Raw genomic sequence first — 26,760 nt, forward strand, 5'->3', positions numbered from 1 at the left:
AGTATGTATTTTCCACTTCACTTGGAGACTATTTTAATAAATACAGACAGGACATGTCCATGCTCTTTGTGGAATTTTATAAAGACCCACCTTTTCTTTGTGTTCTCTAGAAAAGTGATGTTTTGATGATGTTATCCATAAAGATACTTAAATTCAAAAATCAAATTTTATCTGAAAAGGAGCCAAAATTTGGAAAGCAAAGAAATGATATTTTGAGAAATTAGAAAAATTAAGTTTGCTACATAACCTAAAAAAATACCATTTTAAAAATTTTGTGTTTAAAATAAAACTTTGAAGCACCTGGGACTTTCAGTTGGTTGGGTGTCCAACATTCAGTTTGAGAAGCAGGCTCTTCACAGGGAGCCTGATGTGGGACTGGACCCAGGAACACCGGGATCATGCCCTGAGCCAGAGGAAGACCTTCAAGTGCTGAGCCACCCAGGTGTCCTTACAAATAAACATATTGTTAAAGAAGTACATTAAAATGGACAAAAATAGGTATTTCCAGGGGTGCCTGGGTAGCTCAGTCAATTAAGCATCTGCCTTTGGCTCAGGTCATGATCCCAGGGTCCTAGAATGGAGCCTATGTAGGGCTCCCTGCTCAGCAGGAAGCCTGTTTCTCCACCTTCTTTCTGCTCATGCTCTGTCTCGCTATCTCTCTCTCTCTCTCTCTCAAATAAATAAATAAAATATTTTAAAAATAAAATATAAATAAAACTGTTTTATAACTTTTAGGTTATTATGATAGATATTGAAAATGATAGTTTCCTTCTATAATAAGAGTACCAAAATTCGTGAGTCTCAAGAGTTGCCCAGGGGTTTTGGTAACTGTATTATCTATTTATTTAGTGACATATCTTACTTTGATGTTTCTTTTTTGGTTTTAAGATGAGATGCTGGTAATAGCGATAAGTTGTGATGATCTCTGAACTAGTATTGATTTAAAAATGATAATGACATTTCCCTTGAAAAGGCTAAACTGATAAACTGAGGAGAGTAAACTCTATTAAAGACTAATTTCAGTAAACTTTATTTTTTATTTAAGTTTAAATAAATCCTATTCTAGTTGAGTTACTTAAGAAATCTTATTTCTTATCTTCCATTTTACATATGTTTATTCTAGAAATGTAATTATTATGTTCTGGGAACATAAAGGATTAACTTTACCAATTATTTTGCTATCAGTATAATGTCTACTTTCTGTATTTTAAAGATATGTAAATATGAGTGTTGCATAATATAGTTAATTAAGCATCAAGTTAAGAACAATATTATAAATGTATATTTGGGTTGAATGTTAATGAAAACGATTATATAATAAAGTGTTTTCATCTTGTCTACAAAATAAGTTACTATATGAGTAAAATGAGATATTGACATCTTCAAATATAAATTTTAAATATAGAAGTTGAAGGTCTTTCTAAATTAGCCACTTATTTTTTTTCTTTTAGTTTTGTATGACTGGAACCAGAACATTTATAGAATCAATTTTAAAAAGGCTTTGGGCGGAAGGCTATGGAATTGTAATAGTCTTCTTTAGGAATGTTTCTAACCAATGTTGAAAGTCCAGCATCTGTGGAGCTTCTTGATAGATCTATGTTCCATTCACTTTTAATATGAATTCTAAATATTTATGATCTTGATTTTAAGGTCATTGATGTGGGGGTACTTGGGTGGCTCAGGAGTTGAGCATCAACTGCCTTTGGCTCAGAGCATGATCCCATGGTCCTGGGATAGAGTTCAGCATCGAGCTCCCCACAGGGTACCTGATTCTGCCTCTGCCTATGTCTCCCACTTTCTTTCTGTGTCTCTCATGAGTAAATAACATCTTTAAAAGAAAAAAAAAAAGATCATTGATGTGGTGTGTGGCTTTGAGTACTGAATAATGTGAAAAATCATGCATTTGGCTTTTAGATTATCTTCTTTCATTGCCATAATGAAGAAGCTGTATGCCAAGCTTTGGTTCATCTGTAGAAATAAACTACAAGGTACAAAAATGTATTTTTCAAAACATATTCTTAAATTTCTCCACCACTTTTTCTTTACAGGGCCCTCAAGGACCTCAGGGTCCAGTTGGATTCCCTGGACCCAAAGGCCCTCCTGTAAGTGCCATAGTTTATCTTTCTTCACTGGACAGTATTCTCAAATTTGACAGTTATAGTTTATATTTTAAATAATTTTTAGATACAAATATTGATGAAAGTTCTAATAAAAACAAAATTACAATGAATAATTCAAAGAATGTGCATTTTTCAGTTTGTTCAAACTATTCAGTTTCAGTTTATTGAGTGTTTCTGATGTAATTCAAATATCTTAGTAAATACCCTTTCAAAATATATCACAGACAGAAACAGCATGCATGAATGTTATTCTCTCAAATGCTCCTCTACTGCAATGAATATTATTGATGGCATTAAAAATTGTTACTGATTCTTAAATATTTGTTGTATCAGAATTTCTCTTTTGTCTCCCATCACCCAATGTATCCTTCAAAATGTCACTTCCTAAACATTCTCTACATTGACTTTACTTACATCTCATTATAATTGTTTATTTGCATTTATTATTTTTGTGTCTATAATGCATTCTTTTAAAACCCTTCCTGACCTAGACCCCTTTTCAAAAATTTGCTTAGATATCCAAATATCTTCATAAAGTTAATTGAAATCCTTTATTCTCATACTTAAATATTCATGGAACATAGGATATGCTTACTGCTCACTCGATTATTCTCTGTTTCTTTTCTTGGCAATCTACTTAGTTTATTTATGAGAACTAGAATCAACCTACCCACTGTTTTAGTCCACTCCAGCTCCTATAAACAAAAACAAAAACAAAAACCGAAAACCACACAGAGACCAGATAGCTTATAAACAACAGAAGTTTATTTCTCACAGTTCTGGAGGCTGGAAGTCCTAGATGAGGGTGTCAGTATGGTCAGGTGAGACCCCTCTTTCCAGTAACAGACTTTTTATTGTAACGTCACATGGTAGAGGGGTCTAGGGAGCTCTCTGAAGCCTCTTTCATGTTGTTGATCTCATTCATGAAGGTTCCACTTTCATGACTTATGTACCTCTCAAACGCCCAACTTACTAATAATATCTCCTTGAGGGTTAGGATTTCAACATACAAATTTCAACGTATGATTTAGGGTTTCAACATGAATTTCAGGCCATAGCACCCGTGTGTCTAAGAAAGGTATTCTCAAAGTGTGGTCCTTGGATCAGAGCATCAGCAACTTGGGGTTTGTTCAACATATGCCACCTCACTCAGCTAATCAGAACTCCAGCAGAGGGGCCTAGCCTGTGTTTAGCAAATTCTCCAGATAGTTCAATGCATGCTAAAGTTTGTGAGCCACTCTTTTAGTCTATGCTAGATAATGCTATGCAAACTTAAATGTGCATGCAAATTGTGTTGGTACCTTGTTAAAAATGTGAATTTGATTTAGTAGCTCTGGAGTGAGTCTTGAGTCTTGACATTACTGACAAGGGTCCAGATGATGCCAATGTGACTGCTGCATGGGCCATATTTTAAACAACAAAGCAAAAAATATTTTGCCTGAAAATAAAACCAACAAAGTTTAAATATGATCTACTCAGCGGGAAACTAAATATAGTTAAAACTATCAGCCAATAATTTGAGAACCAAATGTTTTTTCATGTAATAATATAACTAATTTATAACTAAATTTTTTATTGGATTTGAATAACCCTCAATTTCACTGATAACTTTCAAATGTGACTTTAGCTCATGTCCTTAGAAAATGAATTATTTGTCATGAAATACTAACTTACAGTAAATGTTAAATGTTGAAGCAATCTGTTTTGGTAACAATTTTAAAGCACCATTTAAAATATTATTCTGATACAGTTTTGATTTATTACTGCAAACATAACAAAAAAGGGTTGTTATCTATATTCTAGTATTATAAAAGGATTAATGCAAGTAGCTAGTATTAAAAATAAGAAAATATCAGTACTACCTGCATATAAGGTTGTTTACTCACTATCTCAGTTTCCTTCCAAATATAATATTGTCAGGCAAAATTTCACATGTAGGAAAGTAAAAACACAGTTCCCAAAATGATTGTATATATAAGACTTTCTTTTTCGTAAGTATTTTGAAGCAATATGCATAGATCATTGTTTAGCAACATAAAATCCAGTAATATGTATAACTTCTGCATTATCATACCATTTATATTTGTACGTATTGTACATATTGCTAAGAATTGTTTCCTTCATGTAATGTAATTTTATTGTCAAAGAAACCCATTGGACCCATTTTTCCTCAGACTTTTTCAGTCCATTCTCTCATGTATCTTTCAACAAGTTTTAAGCCATTAATCATGCATGCATTTTGTCTCTAAGAAGTATTAGAAGTCTAATAAATGCTTACACTTGAGAAGCATGCAGTCTAGTTGGAGAGACATGACACTGTTAAGGAACATTGCTTTCACTGCTAAACAAAATGATTTTTATACTCTGTTTCTCTGACGAGTGAAACATTAAAGCATGAAATAAAAGTACCTATTATTTCTCTGGTATGCAGTTTTATAACATTTAGGACAGAAATGCCTTCATCTCTTTGTTATGGAAGGAAGAAATTCGGGTAGAGGGATAGAGTCAAGCTCTTTTCTCTACAAATTAATTGGTTCATCTTCATTGTATCCAGAAAATGTATATGTGTTTGTGTGTGTATGTATATGGTTTTATATATAGATTCACACAGATGCACGTACACACATGTATTATGTATTGAGTGCTTGGAATGTTCATGTTTAGAGTCTGTTAATCTCATGCCAATGTCAGCATATAGTTACCCCGTGTAAGAAAAATTTTAACGTGTGGTGACTAAGATATATGATACAACTATTATGAGATACATTCTATTTATAGAAGAGGAGAAATAAAAATTCAGTTCCAAAGGAAGTGAAAAAATACCCTTAACGTTTATTTTTAAGTGTCTTTTCACAGATTGTCTTGCTGTATATGCACACCCTCATTTAGATAAATTTAGATAAATCCACTGCCTTTCAACAACATGAAAGGGCAGTCTACTTTGACCAGTAAATTTATTATTTTAAAATTATTGCCATGAAATTATTTGGTAATTAATCTGCTTTTTTTATTGGATAGTGTGGAACCATTATAATTATTTAGGATTAATCGCTCAATATTTGAAATTATACTTAAATAAGAAAAATGATGATGCTATGAATTCTTTATGTAGTCTCGTAACACTGTTCCCTCAGGATATGTAGGAAAGTCATTAAAAATCATGTTGCATTCATACCAAGGTGACGTCATTTTGATCTAAGATCCCAGTTTTAAAGGGTTATAATATTTTCCAATGGAAGTATAAAACCTACGCTTCTCAAATCAGCAAATATAATGACATATTGAAGTTTATATTTACAGATTTGTTAGAAAATATGTAAATGGTTTATGCTGATGGAAAAACACATCATTTGAGAGGCATTTTAGTATGGTAGGGGAAAAAAGTCTGATTCATATTTACTATCTTTTAACTGTCACTGTGTGTTTTTAGTTAAAACTTTTACTACTGTCCCCACCTGACAGTACATTTATTCTTGTATGTGCCAAACTAGTAATAAACTACAGAATTTGTTTTCATTTACTGTTTTGATTTACTGAACTTAATGGAGTCTACTAGCAATCAACTTTTTATTTCTGTGTTTCAATATTAAACTGATGGCAGAGCTAACTCTTACATCACTGTATACCTAGTGCCTAGCACATAAATACGTAATATATGGTTTTGAAAGAAGAAGTGGTTAAATTATGGCCACAAATGTTTTGGGGCCTTGGTTACAAACATTCCAGTTTTGGTCTTTTCAGAGGATGACACTAGAATCACTCAGGTGATCCTGGAAAACATGAGCAAATTCCTGAGCAAACAATAATCTTGTGAAATGTCATAATAGCAGTCATTAATTAGAGCTGTTAATTCAGATGGCAACTAGAGACATGATGAGATCAGGGAGTGGAGCTGGGACAAGGCACTGTCAGGAGGCCTTTCTCCTGAACCGTTGGAGCCAATGTCAAAAAAAGACTTTTAACTCCAGCAGAATAAAACTGTCAGTGAAAATTTTCTTATTCTGAAACAAAGCCTTTTTTTTTCTAATTCAGTATAAAAATAAATGATATTTGAAAATAGATTTTTGTAAATAATGTATTTCTAAGATAATTTTATTTGTTTAAATGATTAACATATCGTGAGAGGTATATCTATTATCATTAAAAATGTTATTAAAATGAACATTTCTCTTCATTTATTTAGAGAGTGAGAATATTTCTGCCTATATCATTAAACCTGTTTTGAAATCTGACCCCGATACTTAATGATTTCTGAGTGGGGTGAATAATCCATAATGCAGACTGAAGAAGCAATCTATTCCTACTAAGTATCTAAAACACAGAAACCACACAGAGTTGTTTACTTTAAGTACTTAGTTAATTGCTTCATTTATTTCTTCAGTCTTGACACAGACAGCATCCTTTAGAGAAAGTGATAACAGAGTAGATTTGCTGTCCAGTGCTTAATAAACATTACGTGCCCAAGAGGATATTCAAGAAAACCAACTGGGAAAATTTGGACCTGATGACTTCTGAAATTGAACATTGCACCTTACCTTGTTCACTTTACTTGAAGCAATTGAGAGAAAAAGTGCCATTGTTTCTATTTGTATTTCATTCTTATCAGTTAGAAGCTCAGACCACCACTAGAGGACACTATCCTTCTGCTATCCAAATCTTGATGCACAGGAAATTGAATTAGGAGCAGATCCCAAAAAAGAGGGGAAAATAGTCATTTGTCAAGTACTGAAGAACTAAACCTTTTTGTAAAAATAAAAATACAAATCTCTATGAATATTTTTTTAAAAAAACAGATGCTAATGAAATCATTTAAATGTAAAATGTTCTTAACGGAGTTACACAATTTTCTCTTGGTCACAGTTACAGATAGAATTTTCCTAAAGCGATATATATATACACATAATACCATATATATAATCAACAGAACATCAAAATATGATACCTAATGAAAATATGATGCGAAAATTGTCTGACACGTAACATTTAAAGTATAAAACAAGAAATATTTATGGCATGTGGTATCTAATATTTGTGATTTCAGGGACCCCCTGGGAAGGATGGCCTGCCAGGACACCCTGGACAACGTGGAGAGACTGTAAGTGACTCCATTCTTTTGACTGAAATTTTCCATCTCTGGAACCTCATCATTTCACAGAAAGCTATTTTATTATTAACAGCTCCTCTACTAGATTAAGGACAATGGAGAAATTAATTTCAAAGAAACTTTTATTAAAAAAATATATATAAAATAAATAGACCCAAATTTTTATCTAACCACCCATGAATATACTTGATATAGAGTGTTACTTGATTTGATTGTCCTTATTGTCAATAACAACACTTTAAGGATGAGCTGACAGAGAAGATCCCATTATCTTTTGGACACCTCTACAAGGTTGGCAGCTTTGACCCTTTCACAGAAGTATTTGTTTAGAGATATATTCCATCCAACTCTATTACCCATACCCTCTCTAAAGGAAACACATTACACTAAGCTATGCATTTAATACCTTCTTCTATCTGGAACAAAGAGATGAAATATTTTCTGATGTTGGAACTATAAGGGTAAACTATGCTCAATGCATCTTTTCACCTCAAGTAACAAGATGTAAAAGAAAATATACAACTGAATTTTATTTTTAAATTATGAGGAATATAACATTAAACAAATTGTCTGAACAGCTTATGTGAATAACAATAATTTGTACGGGCGGGGGGTGGGGTGGAACTGGGCTCTAAGTATGGCTTAAGAATCCCTGTGGGTTTGTTTATTTATCCTGCCACTGTTACAGAACCATGTGTCTGGCTTGTCCGGGGGGACGTTAGTCTAATCAGAAGTTATCATAGCTTAGCATGTTTCCTTGGACTTGATTCTTGGATCTCACTGTTGATTAATTTTATCCAGATTTCTTAAGGAAATCATAACACAGACTAGCTTTGACAATGTAGTTCAAAGTCATTTTAGGGCATGCAGCCAGCGCAAAGACATATTTGGAGTTGCATTGTAGTGCACACACAGCAGCAGATGTGAAAACAGGACGATTTTTTTGCGTAGGATAAACAATCTATCAGCAGCAACTCAATTCCTGTTTTGCTCACCAAGCGATGATTCTTAGTGTAATAGCTTCTTCATTTTAGTCAGATTGTAAACTTCAAAGTCTTGGATTTCAAAAGCAGAATCAAATATGATTTAGTGAGACCAAAGAGTAAAATTGTTTGGGTTTCCTCCCGGGAATTACATCTGCATGAGGAGCATAAAATAAACTCTTTAGCAGAGAATCCATACTCAGATTTGCAAACGCACTCTCATGCAAATCTTGCAGTCAATCATTTTTAACTAAGTCATTGTGTAGCTTTGTGGGAGGAACTTTAGAATATTTTCAAAATGTCTTTTGAGGAAGAGATCCCTAGAGAATCACCATTGTGAAATCCCTTTTGTCTTCAATTTAATCAAGACCTTCTTCTTGTACCCAGAGGAACTCTATTATATATAACATTTAAATTTAAACAAAGCATATTTAAATATCATATTAACTAGTGATTCTAAGGTGGACATTCTCCTCTAGCGGTTCTCATAGACAAAGGCTAGAATTATTTCTGGAAAATTGTATTCCTGATTTCAGATCCACTCTTAAGAGCAAGAGTGAATCATCCTATAGTCAGGAACCTTTCTAGCCTTGTTCTGTGACGACTGGGATTCAAAGGATAGCCTTGTGCAAGAAAGCATCAGAATCTAGAGCAGCTATATGTTGTTATATATGTGTCATCTTATTTTCAAAAAGAAAATCTTTTGTTATATTTGGGATTTGTCCCCAGCTAGAAATCCTTGAAGTTTCATTCTGACATTTACAATTCAAAGCTTTTTAAGGCCACCGGCAATAATTAGAAATAATTTCTGTTATGCTGGAACAACCCAAATTTGTTTCAGGAACACACTGCCAAATCCTACGGTGATCCTAAAATTAACTTAGTTTCTTACGGATGATCAGAATAGGAGTTAACATTTTTATTAAGTCTAACAGCAGAACCAACATAGCAAATTGCTGTTTTCAGGGACTCTGAAAAACATAATTTAACTTGTTATTCTAAAATTAAATGGCAAGTGTAGTCTTAATATATGACAATTTTGAACAAGCACACTCCATTGTAAATTAGAAAGTTTTCATGCACATGGTTTATTTGTGTCACATTTATTGGATATTTGCAGACACCCTGAATGTAGTAAAGGAGCAGACATATTAACAACGCTGTCCAAATCTGTCACCCAGGCAGATGTGCTAGCACCCACAATTTTCTCTTTCCACATTTTTCACGGAATTTCCTCAATTAAGCATTGATTTTTAATCAGTTGATCTTCATCACTAATTATTATTACAGTCATTTTTTATGTACTGTTCTTGCTCTCAGTTACTAAGAAAAAAAACTTGTAAGATTTTAATTTTTTTTCAAGTATTACATTTATATCTTTATGTCAAACTTAGTGATCATAAATTGGGAGAAGGATAATCCAGAGAGGGGCAACAGGCTATACAAATATGTGGTGTATGGCTATTCAGAGAAAGGGTAGAAAATCAACATGACTAGAATGTAAAACATATTTTCAGAGCAAAGAAAGAACTGGAGTGACAGCCTAGATCCAGATTGTATAGAACCTGGAAGGGATGGGGGCACCTGGGTGTCTCAGTGGTTGAGTGCCTGCCTTTGACTCAGATTGTGATCCCAGGGTACTGCGATTGAGTCCATATCAGGCTCCCCACAGCGAGCCTGCTTCTCCCTCTGCTGGTCTCTGCCTCTCTTTCTGTGCTCCTGAGAATAAATAAATAAAATCTTAAAAAAAAAAAAAAAACTGGAATGGACGTTGCATGATACATGATTAGCAATGAGTTGATTAGATTTGCTTTAGTGAGACCGTGAATGTAGCCAAAGTGGATGAGTGCATGAACTTGACCTGAAAACCTGCGGTGGTCAAGGAAAGTGGCAACTACAGTTTAGATAAAAGAGTCTCCTACACAAAGGACAAGAAGCCACACTTGAGAGAGTTCTTTCTAATGACATAGCAGGATGACATGATGGAGTCTGAGGACTGAAGGAGAGCTTTGGACCTAGTCTCTCCTTTAGGAAAGAGAGCACAGGGGGAGAGTCAGAGGAGAGTGTTCATTTAGCTTTATACTGAGAATATTAAGTTGAGGAGAGAAGCATGAGGTACAATTGGGAATGTCTGGTAGGCACTTAGGAGAGAGTTTCAGGGCACGATGCAGATTAGAGTTTGAGAAATAGTATGTTGTAGAGGAGTTCATCAGCGTATAGAAAATGATCGTAGTCATGAGGGTTATTAAGATAATCTAGGAGTAGGTGAGGCGTGGGACTAAACCCTGTGAACAAATTGGTAACAGTAAGCTGTTATGTCTTGGTGAGAAAGAAATATATATATATACACACACATACACATCATACACACATGGGTATAGATGTGATTATATATGTATATATACATGGTTATGTGTGCAGAAATTTCCAAACCAAAAAATAGATGAAAAGTTAAAATTAGGCAGTCAAGTTGCTATTTTGTTTATAAAATACTAAATAAATTCTATGATGTATTGCCCTTGTATTACTTTGTTTTGCTATTAAAATTGGTATCTCAAGACAAATCTTGGTGGCAATAAGAATTAATGGATATTAAAAGAATAGATGAAATCTGTTTTCTTTCCCCGTAATGTCAAGTAATTACAAATACAAGTTCTTTTCCTTTTTCCTACTTATAAAATTTTGCTATAAATAATTTAATCAGTTATCTAGAAGGTTGTGATACAAACACAGGACTACAGTGTCTGCCCTTTGCTTTCCAATCTTATTATTTCCAGTCTCATGTTGTCATGAATGCTTTTGCAAACACTATTTGCTTTAATTCAGTTAAGAAGGTTCTTCTCCCCATGTTTTGAAGCTACTTCTCCAACTGTTTAATGTAAGTTAACTTACATGAAAAAGAAATTTGCCAACTATAAAACAGTCATACAGAATGAATAACCCAGGAATCTAGAGAAATATAGACACCAAAATATATGCTCAAAAGCTTTGTTTAGTGACTACGCTGCTTACATCTACCAGATTTTATTTTAATGGCTGCATTATTTACAAGGTACATTTGTAACTGTATTGGGGTAGGGAGGGGTTTAAGAAAGAATAGTGACAAAATGTTGAAATGATTACTAACCATGCAAAGTGTCCTTTTTATAAAGGTACTCTACATCCTGTTTTATTTTTGTTTTTATTTTGTTTTGGTTCTATTCTTGTTTTATTTTATGTTGGAATGCAGGAAAGGGAAATGCATTAATATCACAGATCATAGATTTATCTCTGTTTATAGAACCGGTGGACTGTTTCAAGGATGTCTAAATCATCATTTATTTCATCCATAAACATTGCTATGTTACGATTCTCACTGTCATTTGACCAGGTGGAATAGGGCTGCGAATACGCTTTCCTTCCATCTTCATCCCATTGTCTTATTTTCTTTTTTACGTTTATTGAAAGTAATCATTGGGCCATACTGTGAAATAGTGAGGAGAGTAAATTTAGAACTTAAAGAAAACTGGGATATAATAACTCATAATTAAGCATTTAAAAAAATTATTTTCAGGGGTGCCTGGGTGACTCAGTCAGTGAAGCATCTGCCTCTTAATTTCAGCTCAGGTCGTGATCGCAGGTCATGAGATTGAGCCCTACATTCAGTTCAGCTCCACGCTGGGTGTGGAGCCTGCTTAGGATTCTCTCTCTCTTCCTCTGCCCACCCCCTCAAAAACAAATAAGAAAAATAATACAATAAAATAAATTTTAAAAATAAATTTTTTTTATATATTTTTGAATTTTTATTTATTTATGATAGTCACAGTGAGAGAGAGAGAGGCAGAGACACAGGCAGAGGGAGAAGCAGGCTCCATGCACCGGGAGCCCGATGTGGGATTCGATCCCGAGTCTCCAGGATCGCGCCCTGGGCCAAAGGCAGGCGCCAAACCGCTGCGCCACCCAGGGATCCCAAAAATAAATATTTTTAACAAAAAAGTGTCCTTGTTTTAATGTGAGTTATCTTACCAAATTTTAACTTATACTTTTGTCATGTATACCTTTAACAGATTATGCTTTCTGTCCTTAGGGATTTCAAGGCAAGACTGGCCCCCCAGGGCCAGGGGGTGTTGTTGGACCACAGGTATGTCCCTTTACTTTCTTTCTCTAATAAGATTTATTTTCCTGTTTATATTTTCATCTTTTCTATGCTATATAAAATCTGCCCATTTTATTATGATTCAAAATGTTGTACTTTATAGTTTACATCACATTTAAATAAATGCAACTGACCTATCTCATAAACTTTAGCAAACTACTCTTAGATGAAGAAATTTTTCAGTTGGCTCCTTAAATAGAAGAGAATAAAACAAATTGTGAAAGTCAAGTCAGAAGATTGACAGTGAAGTTAACGTGAAAGTCTGACCACAGCACTACCTGCTAAAATGCTTTATTAAAAAGGTTGACCATCATCTTTTCCCAGAATTTCAGGTTACAAAATGACTTCAGATTCCTGAGTATAAGTTAGACTTAGATGTATAATATATTAGAAATATATAAAGCTTTGAACACAGATTTTTTTCTTAAATTATAACATTTTTAGTATATTGCATGTTTCTTAAGATTTCTGTCTTTACACCAATGATTTCCATCAATGATAAAATATTAGTCTGTAATCTTTGAGTATGGCTAAATAATGACAAAGACAAATAGCTTTTTCAGCATAGGTGGCAGAAAGAATCTCAAAAATTGATGCAGTTTACTGATTTATAGAATAATTTGTGGGAATAGAAAATATTTATTCTGGCAAAGTGGTATTAAATGGAAAGAACACATTTAAACTGGAATATTACTCCTGTTAATAACAAATTATAGCAAAAAAGAGCAGTTGAATAAGCGCTTTAATTATTTAATCACTTTAGTTTTTTTCCTCAGCCTGTAATTGGCTCTTAACACTTTATAACTCAGGTACACCCACACACACACTCACACACACAAACACACAAACAGTACTTCCAAACACACATATAACCAGAGAAACAAAAAACTATATCTTCTTTCTAGGAATATGTGTAACAGAGGCAAAAATGAAGAATTCTTGGATTGGTCAATCCTTTAATTCCAGAGATGAATCCTGAACCAAGGGAAATACTGTTTACTCTTTTATTTCAAAATTGTAATATGTATGATTTCTTTTGCATACTTTTTTGTGTATATGCTGAAGAACTATTTTTAAAAAGATTTATTTATTTATTTATTTATTTATTTATTTATTTATTTAGAGAGTGTGAATGCAAGGAGGGAGGTGCAGAGGGAGGGAGAGAATCTCAAGCAGACTCCGTATTGAGCCTGGAGCCCCAAGCAGGGCTTGGTCTTATGACCGTGAGATCATGACTTGAGCTGAAATCAAGAGGCAGTTGCTTAACTGACTGAGCTACCCAGGTGCCTCTGTGCTGAAGAACTCTTAACTGCTTAACAGTTTTAATTTTAAAAATACTCCCTGAATAATTTGCTACTCTTTTTTTTTTCTTTTCATCCAACTTCATGGCAATTTTCTGTGAAAAAAAAATACAACTTAAAGAATGATTCCTATTATGTTGAATATCCATGAATAGAAATAGAATTAAAGGCCAACTACAATGTAGACATCAAGGGGTTTAACTGAATATTTCAGGACCTTACCCTTTTTGAAAATTCATCTCTGCCTAATGTAAACATCTGGCTTCTGAGATCTTTGTTGCTGTTGAAAAGTATTAGGAGTTTTACTGAGAATGCATTTCCATTGAGTTAGTTTTCTTTATTTTTTTTTTAAGAGAGAAAATCCAATTCCCTATTTCAGTAACCTAAGTTTCATGTTAGGACAAAAGAAGTGATTTAAAGGGACAATATTGATTCTGATATTTGATATTCATTGCATTTTTTTGTAGTCATGTGAATCACTGCTCACTTTTGTCTGAATGGTGATAGCCATTAAATTAGGACCAATTTTACATTGCTTACTATTGAAATTCCAGTGATCAGATATTCAAGAAAAAATTCCTTTGTGAAGGAATGTGTGTACATTAATGATAAGTTGGGGACTTTCAGCAATACATAATTAAAAGAATTTAAACGTAGAAATTTACACTCAGATATGAGGGAGATATGTTCTTTATCCAAGACCAGAGGCTAAGAATCTGTTGCATTTTTTAGAAAAATAACAGGGGAGGACAATACATAAACAACTTTCACAACATATTCCACTGTTTAACAACCTTAGTATCTGAAAACTTTCCCTTTATATGTCTTTAACTTAAATCCTTCATTTTGCTTTATTCTAAGTGGAGATAGAGAGCAACTGGTCACCATTCTCTATTTACACTTGAAAGCTCATTAAACTTTAGCACCACAAAACAGCACCAGTCAGGGGACACATAAATGACCTGACATTTTTCACTTTGGCATCTGCAGCAATTTAAGGCAGCGGGCTATTTGTTACAGCCTTTGGCCAGGAGGAACTGCCAGCCCAAACTCACAGTCTCCAGGATCTCCCAGCTACATTCCCTAGACTCTGTCAAATGAATATAGATTAACTATAGAGAGGTCTCCAGTCATGGAAATTCCAAGGAGAACTACTTTGGTTGTTTGGGTTCCAGGGAACCTGGGCTTATTGTCAAGCAGTGATTCACTGAGTAACTACCAATATGGCACCAATGCCTCTTTGACTCCTAAACTCATTTGGCATCTTATATAAAAAGAGGGAATGGGATGAAACTAGTTAAAAACCACAGTTTTTCAGAGTACTTTGGCCTCACCCTGAAGCGCTTCTGGTTTTCAACAAAGAAAACCAGCTCTTTGAATTTACCTCTGGAAATCAGGCCCTAACCAAGAATTATACTTTTTTTCAGACTCCTCCCAGAAAAACTACTTTTTATGTTTTGGGGTGACATTATGGAAATAAATGAGAATGATAAGCTCTGTGAAAGGGAGTAATATTTTATTTGGGATTTGTGTTATCCTTACCAAAAGTAAAAGAGCGAGCTAATGAGGTTTTGCTTATCTAATTTAGGGACCAACTGGGGAGACTGGTCCAATAGGTGAACGAGGACATCCTGGCCCTCCTGGACCACCTGGTGAGCAAGGTCTTCCTGGTGCTGCAGGAAAAGAAGGTGCAAAGGTAAGACACGCTGAAGGAATTTTCTTGGCCTGAGACATTCATTTGCTTTTCACCATCACTTCTCATCACTTGTCCAGAGGATCTTCAGATGTTAGCACAGTGTTTAAATGGATCAGAAAGACAAAAGTAAAATACTCAGTTCATTTTACTTCAAGGTGTGACTGAATGATAACATAAGATCACTTAGCTCCGTTGATCATAAAGCCATCCATTTATACACATTCTTAGTAGAGGTAGTGATCAGTTCATTTTAATGTATATGACATTCCACACAATATTCTCATTATTGAATGACATTTAGGCTCTACTTTCAGGTTAGAGGCAATAACAATTGTGCTTATAGAAACATGTAGAAATTACTCTCTATGATTGACGTGTATTACATTCTTTAGGGTGACCCAGGTCCTCAAGGTATCTCAGGGAAAGACGGACCAGCAGGACTACGTGGTTTCCCAGGTGAAAGAGGTCTTCCTGGAGCTCAGGTATAATCAGCATACAGATAAAGCATGTGAATGAGATTACTTATCAGAAGCATTTTTCTCAGGACTTAACTAAGATTCATGAGTAATTGAGGGGAAATATGTAAGCATAAGCATTGATTATCATAATCTGTATAGCAATGTATATTTGTGTCTAAAACACTTCTTACCATCTTCATTTTATCAATCATACATCTCTTATTTATATTCAGTTCACATCCATTAATTTTCTTTGTTTTTATTCTCATTTCCCAGGGTGCACCTGGACTGAAAGGAGGAGAAGGTCCCCAGGGCCCACCAGGTCCAGTTGTAAGTATGATTATAATAAATAGCCATGCTACCCTTGGTTGCAAATTATAGCTCTTCTTTCATTACTCTCATGCTGTGATCCCACAGTGTGTGGGAGAGAAAATAAACACACGTCAATCAAATCAGTCAATGCCTGGTTTCTACTAATTGCATGCACTAATGAGTGCAGTAACAGAAGAGTTTAGACGATTGGAAATATTTACTCCACTGTTGCTGTCAGGAGGTAAAAGGAGCCAACTTGCTTCTTAAATTACCAAGGAAATAAATCATAATTTGTCTCATTGTGAATACTTGATAAGACTTGAATTTTGTCATTGCTTTTAAAATACCCTCCTAAGCAGGAAAGGCATATATTCATTTATGTATTCTCCAGATCGCTTTATGTAGTTAACATAACCTTATGAAATAATTGATAAATGAGCAAATATCACATTTTTACTTCACCTCTTATTTTTTGAGATACAGATCAAGCCCTCTGAAAGCAATTGAATACAGCCTTTATTTTTGCCCATGAGTTCACCTTTATTCTTACCTGTACACTAAAACGTTACCAATAGCAGCCAATTCGCCAATTTTAGTGGCCTCATCTCATTCGCCATTTTTTTCATCATGGCAAAAAGCTTCAAGTGGCTTTAAATTCTCTCTCAACTTCCTGATACGAAATGTTGAAGTCACCCCTCCAAAATGATCAGATCAGTGACCCCTCCAAAATGTTTCTTTAATTTGTTCCCCTTTCTTGATTGCCACTGCTACCACCTGCATTCAGATTCTTCTGTCTCTCCTTGCTCAGTAGTGTCTTAACTCATGGCTCTGACTCATGGCCCTGACTCCATTTCCTTAGCTCAGGTTTGCCCACTGGTTTGAGAATTACAGGTGCACACCCTTAACTATGCCATTCTTCTGCTTTTATGCATCTCATGGTTCTACACTGCCTTAAGAAACACACTTCATATCATAACCAACGAGTCATCTTCACAGCTTAGTCCCAGTCACTGTAGCCTGTTTTATTCACCTTATTGTCTTCCTCTAATTCTACCTAACTTAATGTACTGAACCTCATGCTTCTCAAATTGCCACCATCTTTTATACTTTGCAGGGAGAATACTACTGACTTTCCCCCTTCTTCCAGGAAATCTGTTTTCCCTTTCTCTACTTGACAAAAATTCTACTCACCCAAAAAGATGAAGCTTAAATGTTAAATCTCTATAGTCATACCTGGCCAGTTTGCCTCCATTTCATTTATTGGTGATATTTCTTCACCCTTAGTGTTTTTTGTTATGGTTAGCATTTTATAAATTACTTTGGAATGTAATTGGTATCTCTCTTATTATTTTCTGTAAGTTTCTGTGTTATTTTAGTACATTCATAGCATAGTGCCTGACACACCGTAATCCCTCCATATCTTCCTATTTGAAATATTAGAAAGCTTGATATTGGAGTTAAGTGTATGTAGCATAGCCAATAGAGAGAACATGGCATTATAATCTTTGGGAGATTGATTAACATATTTAATTTACAGATCACAGAAATGTAATATTACAGTGATTAAGGTAAATACAGTAAAGATTTTTTGAAAGGAAAATAATTATTTCAGTAACTATATTTGATTTTCTCTGTGCATAAAATTATGTAGAACATTTTAAAATATCCTCATTAGTTAGTGCTGGTAGCACTAGCAGAAACAACAGTTGAATATGACAGAAGTTTATTTGAGCATAGAATCTTCCATGATCTTAAGTGATTTTATTTTAGGAATATGTATGTTTATATTTTAGATCAAGTTATCATATGTGTGAAACCTGAATCATGACTACAAGGATTAAATTGTTTAAAGTTATTTTTTAGGGGCCAAATAAGGCTATCCCAGGTGTTTGGGATAGTTACAATTTGTGTATTTATAGAGTGAATAGTGTATACAGGAGGTATACTTTAACAGAATGGTAATCAGCAATTGTCATATGTAGAATCACCTATTAAATGTGATATAAAAATCGAATATTTATTTAGTTGGCTTCAACACCATTTATTTGGCAATTACTACTTATCTCCCTATATACTATTAGGTTCCATGGACTATATCCCTTAGAGTGACTTAAAGGTAAACCATTTCTAAAAAAAAACACATCGGGATGCCTGGATGGCTCAGCGGTTGAGTGTCTGCCTTCGGCTGAGGGCGTGACCCCAGAGTCCCAGGATCAAGTCCAGCATCCGGGTCCCTGCATGGAGCCTGCTTCTCCTGTGTCTGCCTCTCTTTCTGTCTATTTCTCTCTGTGTCTCTCATGAATAAGTAAATAAAATCTAAAAAAAAAAAAAAACAAAAACCAGAAAACACTAAACAGCAGTGTAATATAGTCCATGATTAAATGCCTAATGACATACAAAAAAAAGTTAATTCTGTAAGGGTGGAGGAAGAGATGAGAAAGCAGCAAAAAAAGATTTTTCAGGAGGTAGCTTCGCAGAGGGCAAAAGATTGCAACATCATTTAAGAGCAAGAAAAAAAAATAAGGTGTTAGGGAAAATCTGATCTTACCAAAGTGGAGTACATTGGGAGGACTAAAATTTGATGAAGTCTCACGAGGATCCAGGCACACTGCTATCTATTTACATAATTTAAAGCTAAAGCAGATATATAAGATGGCATGGATTATTGAAGTTCTTAAAATGGTGAATTGAAGTAATTTAAGGATTTGACGTTTTTGGAGCAGGTGGAGTAAAAAATTTAATTTTAGGGAAAATATTATTAGTATGTAATATGTGACAGAAATGGGAGAGACTTGATGAGCATAAGAGCTCAGTGATCAAAGTCATAATATGAGTGAACCAGTGATGAGGCCAGTGGGAAGTCGAAGGACAGTGCAGATGTAACAAACACTGGGCAGGCAGGATAGGAGGATTTATTACTAAGATTGGATGTGGCCAGTGAGGAAAGATGAAAGCTGAGCGATGACCTCAAGCTTGTGTCCTTGTGAGAATGACAGTTTAGTGATACCTTCCATGCCTGGAGCAATTTTACCTGGTCAGGATCTATAACAACAAAGACAAAACACTCTCACATGGAAACCCAAAACCTCTCAGCAGTCACAAGAAATTTTAAAAGGTTTTTCGACTTTGCTAATAGAAATGCTTCACAGATGCTCACCATGAGTTCATTTATTTTGGATTAACACCCTTTCTTATAATAGATTCACATATCCAATTCTGTATGCATCAACCAATTGAGATTCTTCCTCAAAGCTGATGCAAGAGGAACAACTAAAGACATCATTCATATTTATTAGTTTACTGTGCTATTGTTATAATTGCTATAAAATATAGTAAAAAGGTTCATGATGATGACTTATACTTCATAACAAGTATTTTTATCATTTTATTTGGGGGGGGGCAAAGGGTGAGGGAGAGATAATTTTAAGCAGGCTCCACATTCAGTGTGGAGCCCCACCTGGGGCTTAATCTCGTGACCCAGAGATCATGACATGAGCCGAAATCAAGAGTCAGATGCTTAATCTACTGAGCCACCCAGGTACCTCCAATAACAAGTTTTAAACAAGCCTTGCTTTGCTCCATCTAAAGCAATTAGGTGCGCTTGAAATTTGATTGGAAAAGTTTTTATTCCGAATGAAAAGATTAAAAGAAAAAAACTGTTGATTTTCTAGACATAAACCATAACCTACCCAGAAAATTTGTTCATGTTAATTCTTACCTCTTGAGGTTCAAGACTTTGCATGGTGTTACCTTCCAATTGATGGTAAACACAAGGATTCAGGAGTGGTGACTTTGGCCAAAAAGATCACAAATTCTATTTTGCAATGTTGATCAAAGAGTAATGTCAAAATATCAGAGGAAAATATTTGGTCATTTGGTGAGAGACAATGAAATTCTAAGTCATGAGGGATAAAGGTATAAAAATATCCTGTAAAACTTCTTGATTCTATAGTAGATGAATCTGAGTTTATATCCATCTCATACTAACTTTGCCTTTGAGATATTGACTAAGTCATGGTAAGTGAAGGACTGAAATCCCTAAGAAGAGAGAAGAATGGAGATTTTGGCTATTCATATTAAAGAAAAAATATTAAAGTGTTGAATTCTCTGCAGAAAGAATGTGAATAAAGAATGTGAAGGGTAAAATAAATAGGGAAGGGAAATGAATTAATGTTAAAAGTGTTGATTCTTTCAACTCTTAATGCTAGAACTTTATAATCTTTATTTGATTGGATTCTTGTTGCTTGATCCAGTAGATATTATTCCATTTTTAAAGGCAAAAGATCTGGGGCTTAGAGAAGGTCAACAACTTACCCGAATTCATAGTCCCTTAAAAGGAGATGAAACGTCATGATAACACATTATACAGACTCATTCCCAGATGTGTATGCCTCTCACTCTGCAACATTTGCTAAAATAAGTGTTCTTTTCCTTCTGTCTCCATTCCTTTCCTTTTCTCTACTTCTTCACCTCTTTACCCTCCTCTCTCTCAATTGCATTTTCCCAAGTCCTCTTGATCATTCTCTACCGTGTGAACAATTTCATCAAAAGGAAGAGAATTATAGGAGTTAGTATCACAGCTAACTGGCTTTAGTATTCCTATATGAGGTCTTTATAACCATAGCTTAATTTAAATGAATGAAAGTTCAAACTGTTTAAACAGATGTACCGGCTGAATCTTTAATGACTATAGATGTTTCTCAGAACACTATTGAATCTTTAGCTTCTTAATCCTAGAATACAATTTTCAAGGAGCCTAGGTGTGCTGTGTATTTCTGGATTACTAGAAAAATAAATTCCCTCATTGCATACGATATTGATGAACTAAAACTAAAAGCCCTAAGTAGAGCTTTAATCGATTAACAGTTCTTCCTCACAGTGAGATTTTTAAAGTTTGTACATGTCACAACTATGTACCTTATACACTATTTTTATATATGCTTATCCATATAAAGTGAAATATAATATTTCATAGTCATCCATCCATCTTTGTGCCCATTTGTTTATTTATAAATATTTTTGACATCCATTCTCTTTATTCATAATCCATTCAGTCAGAAATATACTCTGAACTAGCATTGTCGCATTGCTATGACATCCTACTGAAGTGAATTTACTGAAACTCTGCTAGGTCCAGCTGGGATGTCATTGGCTTGTGTTTGGAGAAACTATATTGTGAAGCCTTATATCAACCAAAAGGATCTGTTTGAGGATATGGGAGATTGCTTGATGCAGGGCCCTTTATGAATATCCTTAAATCTTTTTTTTAATCATAGCTTTAAAACTCTTTGTAATTTATTGAGCAGTTAGCTAGCTTTTTTTTTTTCTTTTTTTCCTTTTAACTGTTAGGAATTGTGAAACGAATTTCTCTTTTGGCTTTGACTTACAGAAATCATGGAGTTAAAATTGAGATCCAATAAAAAAGATAACTCCGTTTTGCTTTATGACTGTTTTTGTAACTTTCTGAGTTCAATTCTATAAAAAAAAATATGTGTGATATACTTTAATGTCATCTATTATGTTTTATTATAATAATTATTATTTTTTTATTATAATTATTTTTTAAATGTGCTGGACAGGACCCATTAAATTGATTTCACAACCCATGAAGTTGGGAAAAATCTTGGTCTATTGTTTGCATTTTTATTTTTTTATTTTTTTTATTTATGATAGTCACAGAGAGAGAGAGAGAGGCAGAGACACAGGCGGAGGGAGAAGCAGGCTCCATGCACCGGGATCCCGATGTGGGATTCGATCCCGGGTCTCCAGGATCACGCCCTGGGCCAAAGGCAGGCGCCAAACCGCTGCGCCACCCAGGGATCCCTGTTTGCATTTTTAGATTACTAATATTATCAGTTCTATCTTTTGCCAATGAAAATTTAACTTGCATATCTGTTTTTCTTCCCTTTCCTCTTTTTCTTGTCTGTTTTTTTATTTATATGATCTTATATTTTATGTCTTCCCTGCAAGCTGCTAAAATCTTTTCTGACAGAAAAACTATAATTAAATAAATATCTGAATATACCAATCTATTAAGCTAAAGTTAAATCGATTCATTAAATAGATATTTTTTGCAAAGAGCTTATGGTATACTGAAGAAGACAGATATAAAATAGATAAAATAACATAATAAATAATAAGTAATCTATTAAAATATAGCACAAAGCAGACAAGATGGGAACAATGATTTTTTTTAATGTTCTAATTATACCTGTAAATAAAAATCAGTGCTATTTATGAAAAGCAAGTCTTCTAAAGATTGTGCTACTTGAAGTGATTGTTTATTAAGAAATGGATTTTAGTGCTCCCACTGAAGACAAACAAAATGACCCTAACAGGGTGCTGTGACTTTGGGCTTTTGAAGTTTGGCAGAAACCAAGTGCTCTCTATGTGCAAGATGTTGTATACAAGAGCTGGTAATAGATGCCAATCAAAGCACAGGCATGTTTTCTGATCTCAGGGGGTTTACCCACTAAGTGGAAGTCTCGATGCACACACACAAAGCAGATAGCAACAAAGGACTAAAAAGAAGAAAGGAAGGCAGTGAAGCATTTTTCTCACATGTTGAACGTAAAATTTAGTAAACGTTTTATATTTATGTAAACACACAATATACATAAAAATATTATGTAACCAAATTCTCAGATTGTACCTACTACCTACATTTTCATAAAACAAAATCAAGGAAAATATATTCTCTAAATAATCTCTCCTCTGTATATTTTTTTCTTATGGAACCACCTTTTTGCCAATAGTTCTTTCTCTAAAAATAACGAGATTAAAATAGAATGGTGCATTCAGAAAGAATCTTATATTCTTACAACTACATTTTTTTCCCCCTGAAAGTGGTAGGAGTTAATAAGGAGAAAGTATGAGGGGGATCAAACATATAGCTTCTAAAAGTTAAATGTCCAAGATTTCAAAATTGTGCCATACATACATTACCCCTTTCCTATGACTTCTCTATTTCGTGACTATGTTCTGATCATTCTGAATCTCTCTTTCTCTTTATGTGCTAATTATTTATTTTGGTCATAGTTTTTCTTAGGATTTTATATGTTTTTTCTATTATAATTCCTATTTTTTTCTAATTTTGTTTTTATGTTCTATTTCAGAGAAGCTTCTTTTCATTGACTTTTACCTAGCTCTCAATCCATGGAATAGATAAATTCTAAGTAGGGTTATATCTACTGACTAATTCATCGTATACTATACTCTTTAAGATAGAGCACGTTTTGCCTGTTGGAGTCCAGGTAATCTATTATGACATCCAACCAGGTATGAGCAGAGTATTGGGATGGTAGAGATCAATGACCAAAGATTGAATATTACTATAGAACTTTGACTTAATCATTCAGTATTTATACTTTAAATTCTGGTAATGCTTGATATTTTATCTGAATTTTTGGCTTTTATGATCTAAAATACATGTAATCTGGGGAGTGGGAATTTCCTCAAATTTGTTTTGCTGGGAAGGTCCAGTTGACCCTAAAAGAAAGGGCAGATTTTTTTTCCTCCTTCTACTTGAATAGCTCTAGTTCATAAAAATTGCTGTTTATGCTACTAAGTACAAACAGTGTGGAAATATCTCCATCCTTCTTTTAACAGTATATCCTTAATATACCACATAAAACTTCTGGATCTTAGTTTTCTCTTCTATAAAATTTTACCTCTATATTCATTTGAAATTGCATATCTATTTTTGAAACATAGGAATGTTCAAGTACAGTTCTCTGAGATTTCTTACATTCATAATTTAAGACAGACATTGCTCAAAGAACTTTAGCAGTATCACGACATTAAATATCACAAAAACCTGGTGACAAACTATTTCTGTCCCCACCTTATTGGTGAGAAATGTGAGCCATCGAGTGGTTAGTCATTTTGCTCAAGATGGGAATGTTAGTGGCTCCAGTCCTGGAAAAGGAAAGATCACACATACAACAGACATTTATTTACTTAGGGTCTGCTATGTCCAAGTAACTACCCAAAGTTCTGGAGGCCAGTGAAAAATAAATAAATAAGAATCGTACCTTGGTGGAGCTGATCATTATCCATTTAATCTGTGTTTAAACCCAAGCGTATTTGTTTTAGATGTAAATCTTTACTGACAATTATAAAACCCTCTGCTCTTTACTATAGCCAGTTACAGAGCTATGCAATAATTTGTATCATGATAAATGTCTACTCTTTGTGGGAAAAAATGCATTTATAACATGAGTCTCTCAAGGGCTGCTACCTATGATAATGCATTTTGTATTCCCAGTTAGTGTCAAGAGAAAGTAGATTCTAACTATATTTTTGTAGAATGTGAAAATGGGTTCTCTTTTTAATATGGGGTTTAATTTTTTTAATGAGATTTCTCCAGTGGTTCAGTTGGGACCAAAGGATTCATAAGGCTTATTCTTTGAAAAGTTGGCCTGGGAATATTTTTAAAAGATTTTCATGTTTGTAAGATCATTTGCTTAATAGGTAGATATCATCAGAGATTTTCACTTTTCATTTGTATAAGTATAAAAAAATCATTGCAGAGCATGCTGTTATTAAAAATATCTAGACTTACAGAATGTTTGAAATAACTAATGGACAAAGAAATCACAGTTATGCTTAAGTCACAAATATACATCCAAAAAGTCTCTTATTGTTTTCATCCACTGTTTCAAAGTTAATGAGCTGTGACAAGATCATGAGCAATATTTTAACTGCAGGAAAGTAATATGTTTTTATTGTTAATTTTAATGCAGGTTCCACAAGCAAGATGGCAATCTGAAATTTAATCTTATGAATGCTCCAAGGGAGTAATTAAAATAGTTAAGCTTTGCCATAAAAAATAGCATATAGTATTTGCAAACTGTACACATTGTCACTGATTCAAATCAGCTCTCTTTCTCTACCTGATATACATGAACATTTTATTTGATTACTTTTAAAAATTAAACATACTTTACTAGAAATTAATAGCATCTAGAAAATTAATACTAGAAAATTAATAAGCATCTTTTTTTTAAGTAAAGGCCATTACTTATTTTCATATAACTTCTCAGGCATGATATATTCAGCTAAGGAAATATATATTTCTCTTAATTTTTATAACACATTTTCTAAGGAAAGTATGTATTCAATCGATGCTCTTTCTCCTGAAAATTTTGGAAATTTCTGTTGGCTACACATAAATACATTTAGATCATAAATTTTTTAACATATCTATCATGTCCATATATTTTGTAGAAAGACCAGTGTATAGGTCTAATTCTATTATCATGTTCTTATATTTATTACTGTTATTTGTAATTATTTGATGCATATAGTAAATATTTTATGCTTTGGAAGTATTAGTAAAGAAATCGTGGAGATCTTTGCAGGACGAAATTTAGTATGTCAAATGCTACATTAATTCCTTCAGAAAATAATGGTAGAAAACCTAGCATACTATGGTAAGTTGTGTAAGGAATATTTAGAAAGATGGCTCATGTTTAAATTCTCAGAATAATACAACTTTTAGAAAAGATGGTTGTTATCCTGGGCCTAAAGAATGGCTAAAATTTTAATAGTACAGGAGAAGACTAAAGATTTTCCAAGATAGAATGTACGTAAGTGTGACCAACCACCCAGAGGTAACAGCAGGCGTATTGTATTAGAGGGACAATGAGAGATATGATGCATTAGGAGAAAATAATTTGCAATACTAAAATATAAAGTAAAAAATTTCTGAGTGTGTGTATATGAGTATTTGGTGGAGGGGTGATCAAGGATAAATATATTTTCAAAAAGAAGCATTAAACCAAACTGAGTTCTGTACACAAGGAAGAAGAGTTAGCTTCTAAAACCAAAGGTGGAACATAATGAAAAAAGTCCCACACATGTGTTAAATTGTTCTCAAAACTAAAAACAATTCCTTGTTATTGAAAATTAAAAATAAACTTGTAAGCACAGTGACAAAAAGTAAAGATTTTAATGAATTGCTTAAACTCTGTTTAACAAAGTTATGTCAATGACAAACTATGTCAATGACAGAGAGTGGCTATTTGGACAAAGGACATAAGTATTGCCACAAATTCTTTGAAGTTTTCTCATTTTACAGAATGTTCAATGAATATAAGCTCATTCAGGTAGAAATGGTGTTATATGGCTATGTTTCTCTTATTAAAATTTAGCACAATATGTATGAATTATAGTGGTACAAACAATTGGGGATTCTTTTTTTTTTTCACCATTTATTCATGAAATCCTCAGAACCTAGAATCATTGTGTGAATCATGGCACATCAAGCTCTTATGGCCTTTACCAGAAAAATAAGCAAACTGTATTGGTATTAAATTATATTGCATACGCAGAGTACTAAGCACAATTTATTTGTTTAATAGGCTTGATAATTGGAAAATAATACGTTTTTTTAATATATGTTTCTGCTTCTAGTGAGTCTCCCCTTTTATCATCCTAGTTTCATAGCTGTTTCCTTCAACACAGTCTACGTGTTGTCTTCCTCGGGTAGTCTTCCAACAGTTGGTGTTTAAATGTAAAACAGAAATAAAGAGAGACTTCATGGCCTAAAGTCAAAATTGCATCTCATTTTGTATAGTCAATTACAAGTAAAATATCTCAGCACTTAAATTGGATGCTTTAGATTTGATAACGCTAATGGGTAGTAATC

General features: G+C 33.8%; 1 protein-coding gene across 4 annotated transcripts in view; it reads left to right on the forward strand.

The window, feature by feature from the left end:
• COL11A1 (collagen type XI alpha 1 chain) overlaps positions 1-26,760 on the forward strand; it is a 197,086-nt gene that overhangs the window by 114,508 nt on the left and 55,818 nt on the right. For all 4 annotated transcript variants that reach the window (XM_072754482.1, XM_072754481.1, XM_072754483.1 and 1 more), the window contains 6 exons: positions 2,049-2,102; positions 7,162-7,215; positions 12,274-12,327; positions 15,232-15,339; positions 15,732-15,821; positions 16,074-16,127. In XM_072754482.1, coding sequence (XP_072610583.1) covers positions 2,049-2,102; positions 7,162-7,215; positions 12,274-12,327; positions 15,232-15,339; positions 15,732-15,821; positions 16,074-16,127 — 414 coding nt within the window. The remainder of the gene's footprint in view (positions 1-2,048; positions 2,103-7,161; positions 7,216-12,273; positions 12,328-15,231; positions 15,340-15,731; positions 15,822-16,073; positions 16,128-26,760) is intronic.

The sequence above is a fragment of the Vulpes vulpes genome, chromosome 3, assembly GCF_048418805.1.
Source record: "Vulpes vulpes isolate BD-2025 chromosome 3, VulVul3, whole genome shotgun sequence".
Classification (NCBI taxonomy): domain Eukaryota; kingdom Metazoa; phylum Chordata; class Mammalia; order Carnivora; family Canidae; genus Vulpes; species Vulpes vulpes.